Source organism: Poecilia reticulata, linkage group LG6, assembly GCF_000633615.1.
Source record: "Poecilia reticulata strain Guanapo linkage group LG6, Guppy_female_1.0+MT, whole genome shotgun sequence".
Classification (NCBI taxonomy): domain Eukaryota; kingdom Metazoa; phylum Chordata; class Actinopteri; order Cyprinodontiformes; family Poeciliidae; genus Poecilia; species Poecilia reticulata.
Window position 1 is genome coordinate 4,185,555 of NC_024336.1, and position 6,851 is coordinate 4,192,405.

A 6,851-nucleotide genomic window follows, 5' to 3' on the forward strand; every position below is an offset into this window, starting at 1 on the left:
CACTGAGTTAGTTGGTAATGTTGCATGATCTAAATTATTTGATAAAACATTGACTGAAAGGACTCTTATTTAATGTTGAAGAATTTTTGCCTGTAAGGCAAACCTTTAGGGCACAGACATTTTACATTTTGTTTTGAGTTGAAATGTACTGAAGTCTTATTTAAGTTTGAGTGTTTAGCTTGTTAATTTTATTGTTAGAAGCAATTGTTTGCACTATTCAAAAACACTTTTTATTAAACTGTGGCAATAGCAACGGTATMGTTAATTTCTATCATAACTATAAGTTTCAAGCTCAGGATTTTTTTTTACTTTAAGCCCTGTTGCTGTCCCTGTATGTTTTACTAGGACATAATTACTCACTYGATTTTGATTTCCTGACTTTGGCCCTCTGCCTGTCTGACCCTGAGAGCTGGAACTGCCCCACCAGTTAGATCGGACCTGCACACCTGATCTTAGCCTCTCAGACCAGGAGAGAAAAGTGGAGAAAAGTGTCCAATAAACTTGAGCTTGTTTAGTATTGGCGTCCATCCTTGTCTGAATTGTGTCACTTTGACAAGTCACTGGCCAGTGAAGAACTACTTCAGACCTCCTCATGTAATACCACAGCTCCTCTCTGCACTCTGTCATTCATACACCTTCTTTAAAGCTACTAGGATGCCGTTTCCAATTATTTAGAAATGACTGTCTTGTTTATGTTTTATGGATAAGGCACCACCATGCCTAGAGGATTTAATTAAGAAGTAAAAAGGTGTTCAATCAATCAATGCATCTCCATCTGGCCTCAGCATTTCTCTATCAGGACCCTAATACAAAGTCTGCAACTGTAATACTATTCTTAACATGAAATCATAAATGCACTTTTCTGACCTAAACCGATCTTCCTCTATTCTTTCCAGCAGCTTCTTTGTGTGACTCATTATTCTGTAATAGCRACATTTCTTTATGTAAATACAGGTACAAAGACATGGGTACACTGGCAGTGTTTCAGGATGGATGAATGAAAAGAAATATAGGAAAAGCACCCAGGACTCTTCATAAAACTTGAAACATGTCAGAATATTGGCTTTGAAATCTCATTCTGTTTGATTGATTGTGAATATTTAAATTTAGGGGGACTCTTACCATTGGCGCCCTCCTGCCTCGTGCTGCTGAACCGTGTATCCAAACTGAGCCTCTATAGAACYGTGGAAGATCTTGTAGTTCTTTGTGTCAAAGTTGAAGCAGAGCTGAAGATCTAAAACACAGGAAAACACATAGTCATATTTTGCACACTCAACAAATAAATTAACCAACACACGTTTACAACACAGAATTGGGGATTATATTGAGTCAAAAAAAATTTCCTTTTGTTCCAGTTAATTGTGTTATTCAGGTATTTTATTGTGTTAGATTATATACATCAATATTTTTGATGTACATTTGTTTTGATGAATTTGATGGCATTTGACAAAATGTAACATGTATTGCTTGTTTCATAATTGGTTACTTTATGTGTTTATGGCATAAACTACTTTATGCCATAAACACATTTCAACAATAACTGCCTTATTGTTGAAATGTGTTATGTGATAAATTTGACCTCTGTAGTTTGTATGTCTGTTTTACTCTTTTTGCTGTTACCCGTTTTACTCAGTGGTGTGAAGAAGTGTTTGTTCTACTGAGTTCCTATTTTTAACATGTTTGTCACATTTCAGTGTCTCAGAACATCAAACCAATTTAAATATTAGAGGCAACACAAGTAAAACACAAACTGCAGTTTTTAAAATGAAAGTGTTTATTATTAAGGCAGGAAACAAATCCAAACCTACATAGTCCTGTRTGAAAAAGTGATTTCCCCTTAAACCTACTGACTGGTTAGGACAACTTTTCAGTGGTGGAGGAACATCTTTACACAGTTGTAAATCAGCCACAAATGAGGGTTTTTATTTGAATACTTTTGTTTGAATTTTCAGCAAAATAAATCCCCTACCAACACATTCAAATCCACCCACAAATCCACACATCTATTGCATAAACATAGAAACAAAGCAAGTAACAACAAAAYAAGTCTTAGTTGACATTTTGCTGAATTGTCTGAGAGTCTTTCAATATGGCATAAGATGGTTGCCATATTTTGTGAAATGTGCTGGCCGAACCAAGCACAACAACCTGAGCTTTGAGACATTGGAGGGTTTTAAGTTCAGACCCTCTGGATTCTGAAAACGCAAAGCACCCCCAGACCGTTACACTGCCACCAACATGTTTTACTGTACACCCCACACTTTGTAAAGCCCTGGTTATTCTAACTGCTCTGATAAGTTTTACATTTTTGTTTGAGCATCACATTTCATGAGAATCCTGACGAATATCTCATTCTGCTTCGTATTAGTCTAATGGACACTGGTCCCAGTTTTGTTACGGCTGCACACTGAATACTGAATACTGTACATGGAAATGGAATGCTGATTGTATGCTGTTGGCAGAAACTAAAGCTAAAGAAAGACAGAAACTTAACTGTGTTTATAGGGATTAAAGAGTGAGAAACAAAATAATCACATGACTGCAGAAAACAAGACTAGATTCCATGCACTAAAACTGTAAATAAACTGAGCTAAAACAATTATCAAAACTACAAAGCAAAACACAACAGGGAAAAAACTCTACGTAAAAAAAAAAATCTATAAAAGCATCGGAGATAGTAGAGATAAATGACAACCTGACTGGGATCCGAAGGATTACAGACATCTGACAATAAACGGTGCTGACAGGTGATCTGATTAACCAAACTGCACATATGGATCAGCTGAGGACATTTGTTTTTCAAAGACACAAGATGTATTAATTTTCAGTGAGGTTGTTASATGATCCAGGTAACATTGGAGCTTATGGTGGGTAAGGAATTCTTCTTGGTTAGAATGGGTTGTTACTCRTGCTGCTGTTGCTTTTCTATTATCTCAAATTGACATGCTCACCTCTGACAAAGTGTTTTTGTTTTTATACCAACACCTACAAGATATGTTTTCCTGTATTTCACTGGATTTTCTGTAAACATGAGACATGCATATGCTAACTTATACTGTGGAGAAGTTGGCAAATAAATCCCATTCTTAAGAGGAAAGTTTCTTGAAATGCACTGAAACGGTTTTATTGCCTTATATGTAACTTTTCTTGTATCTGTTTTTAAATTTGCTACACTATTCAACATAACACCACATCACCATGTATTTTTTAGCTTTTACTTTGCTACCTTTCTGTTGCAGTATGTACTGTGTGTGCTGTGATTCAACACCGCAGCTGAAGAAATAAACAGTCTGCTCAGTCAGACTGTTTGCCAGCACAGATGGCAATGATATAATTTTTTTCTACTGCTGAGAGAAATAAAAGTCACTGGAAAAGAGAAGAACTGTCAGAGTCTTTAGAGTGATGGTTTCCTCCCAGCTGAGAGTAATCGGTGTGAGCTGAACCCAGAATGATTTATCAGATCTGTTGGCAGGAGACACAAGGTGCTTGCCAGAGTGTGGATGCAAGATTCTGATCCATGTCTGAGTGTCTCGTTTTCCTGCCACCAATTTGAGTAACTTGGATGATCCTCTGGCGCTGACGGCAAATTCTTAACATTTTTCATAGAACTGAGCAGACCTTCTTTTGGTCAGACGTTGCTCTTGGTGGAACAGTGTTCATTGGCTGGTTTTTCTTTCTTCATATTTATTTTTGTTGTTGTCATAAGTGAAAACAGATTAATGATTAGCAGCTGTTGCAGACCAAGAATATGCTTGCAGACRTTACAACTTTAAGGTGCAAAAATTCCAGTGTCTCAAATGAAAGTTATTATGGTATGATTCCAATTAGGCCAGAGATGAAAGTGATTATGAGAAGAAGTGAGCACACTGTCTGACGTGGCCTTTTGAGTCACTTCTTCAGCAGGCAGACAGATGGCTGGCTTAGAACCACTGCAGCTCCTGCTAATGTCACTTTCCTGGCAGGTAGAACAGGGCAAAGGCCATTTGTCATGCACTCTTATTTCCTGTTCATAATGTCCAATATTAACACCATTACAATATAGAAAGATGTGGAAAATTCTAATCTCATTACAGTTAAAGATGGTTGATGTTTCTGAAATCAAGGTATGTTAAAGAAGCTACAGTTTTAACACGCTCTGCTCCACCGTTCCTTTGTCTTCAGTTCCTTCTGAAAGAAAGAAAATGCCAGATACTTCCTTTAGATATGTAGTAGAAGTAGGTAATGTTCCATCTGGTCCAATCATCTCAGTTTGCTGTCAGTTGGCTAGCTTAAGAATGGAGAATCTGTTAAAAATCTTTGTTAAAGTCACCTGAGAAACATTTGAATATTAGATATGCACCATGCTTTCCTTTCTTCAGGAAAGGCTGTTTTCAGGTAGCAGTTGTGTCTTTGCAATAAACAGCTTATTTCAGGTTTGGTTCTGCAACAGGACAGATAATCTGCCCATTTAACCAGCTATCATGAGCTTTATAAGCATAAAAGGATTTTACAGAGACAAGAACAGCAGAAACAACAAAATTCTGTGCAACATGCATCATTATGGGAACCTTTAGCTATATGTCAGGTTGTTATTTACAGTCATCATTGCTACTACCAATATTATCCGTACATGTTATTGTCTCATGAGTTAGTTTGTAGCCATCTTTTTTGTGTGATATAATTTATTAGCACAGTGCATTGAACAGGCACATGAATATTACAACAATTTTAATTTCAAATTTTTGATCATTATTGAGTGAGTAGGTAATATATTTCATTAAATTGAGATAAGAGGTAGGATTAAATGTTCACTTAAGTGTTCATTTCTTCCTGCTCTTTTTCAAACACCAAAGTAGTATTAAACTAATTGTTTTGTTCTTGGTTATTTATGCACATGTTTTTCTCTATCCTACTGATTCACTAGTTTGTAAAACCTGTTTGAAATAAATAAATACAAATGCTAATTATGCACGTTGTTCAACTTGCTCGTTGGTATACCCCGCCTCTCACTGTTCTTAGGAAGGAGAAATGTCAGTTAGTCTGCAGTAATACTGGAATACTGTGACATTGTATAAAATACTCTGTCCTTGGTAAAATATTTTTCACATTTCCTTTAAAGTGTACTTATTGTTTTATTGCGCTAATTTTCATAAGCATGTTGTCTGTAAACTTTTAATATATTGACAGTTTGTACAATTTTGATAGTATATTGTACTTTTGAAAAATGTGAATATATTGAATGCACAATGTAAGTTTTTGTCATTCAGAAAATGTGTTGTAATTGATCCTTCTGTGTTCTGTAGCCTGTTGTGTTTGCAGTACTGTAAGGTGTATGGAACATTAATGTATTATGGCAAAGAATAATAATAAARGACATTAAGTAACTGAAAAGTGTACTTTATTAGCAAACCAAAAGTGTAGCAAGTGATCACACTACTAATATATAAAACACATAATACTTGTATACTTCTAAATATATTTTAAATGTGATTTGATCACAAAAATAATACACTTAAGATATACTAATCAAGCACATTTATATTACATAAAAAGCCGTATACTTAAGGTACACAAAGTATAACTTTAGTTGTTCCAAACAAGTATAGTACATTTGGTACACTTTAAATTGTGATTTTATACAATTACCATTAAAATACATTTATAATTGTTCCAAAATAACACACTTCAAGTATAATAATGTGACCCATAAAAAGCATCACAATTGTAAAGGCCTTGCTTTCTTTGGTCCAATACTGATACTAGCACAATATTTACTGCTCATGAATTTTACATACAACAGTTGACATACAGTATGCAAGTAGATTGCTTAATTTTTTTCTTAGTTTTAGATTACTGAAATGTCTCTCCCCACGAGCAACAGTCAAAAGCAACGTGAAAAATACACATAAAACATTCCATACTTCTCAAAAAATGCTATGTAGTTGCATTTTATGCAAGCTGCAGTATGTAACTGTGACCAGCAGGTGGAGATCTTTTTTTTTTAAAGTGACAAGATGCACCCGAACACAGACTTATCAGTGCACAATATTTTATTTAACAATTCTTCTTTAAAAACGTTTTTAAAAACAAGGCTTCAGGCCCACTACTCGGTCCCTGGAACAAAAGGAACACACAAGGAAAAAGGATGGACAAATTCAATTATTCCAAAATAACATGCAATGCAAAGGAAATTAGTCCAACAAAAAAGAAAACATGCAATCCAAAAGAAATGAGTAAAAACTAAAACAAATTAGTACTTCAATAACAAAACAAACTGCAAAAGAAAATACTTCAAACAGTGGAACAAATTGTTGTCGTCATTCAGTTCCAAATGCCATTCGATGGGGCCAGGGGAGTAACGCCCCGCCCACACAGCCGGCCCAATCCACAACGGTTTCAGTTGAGAGCGGCCCAAACAAACAACAGCAATACAAGACAAGACAAGACAGCAGAGCGTCCAAAGCGCTGCAGCCACAAACACAATCAGGTGCCTGAAACAGAAAACCAATTAACGGTGGATCCAGATAAAAGAAATCAAAAGCTAAATAGAAGGTATCTTACCCAGGGGTGGAAACACAGCCTAACCCGTGAGGAAGCGGGTCAGCAGGTGAGGACCAGACGGAAGCCGCACGCCACAGCAACCCCCAGCTGCAGCCGGTGTTACGTCAATCCGCGTTTCCCCATCAGATACGGTTCCCCCTGCGTCTTCTTGCCGCTCCGCCCCTCCCACGCGGCAAAATACGCTCATTCTCGTGATGAGCACTGAGAAAGCGCGGACGTAGGGAACTACGGACACCGTGAAAGCTCAAACAACATGTTTCGGCAAAGTTGTCACTTTCTTCACGTTTTTGCGGGAAACAAATAGTAATAAT

At 36.5% G+C, this 6,851-nt stretch overlaps 1 protein-coding gene across 4 annotated transcripts in view; it reads right to left on the reverse strand.

The window, feature by feature from the left end:
- Positions 1-6,851, reverse strand: part of LOC103465763 (integrin alpha-11-like) — a 127,400-nt gene that overhangs the window by 113,831 nt on the left and 6,718 nt on the right. For all 4 annotated transcript variants that reach the window (XM_008410892.1, XM_008410891.2, XM_008410895.1 and 1 more), the window contains exon 2: positions 1,123-1,234. In XM_008410892.1, the coding sequence (XP_008409114.1) occupies positions 1,123-1,234 (112 nt within the window). The remainder of the gene's footprint in view (positions 1-1,122; positions 1,235-6,851) is intronic.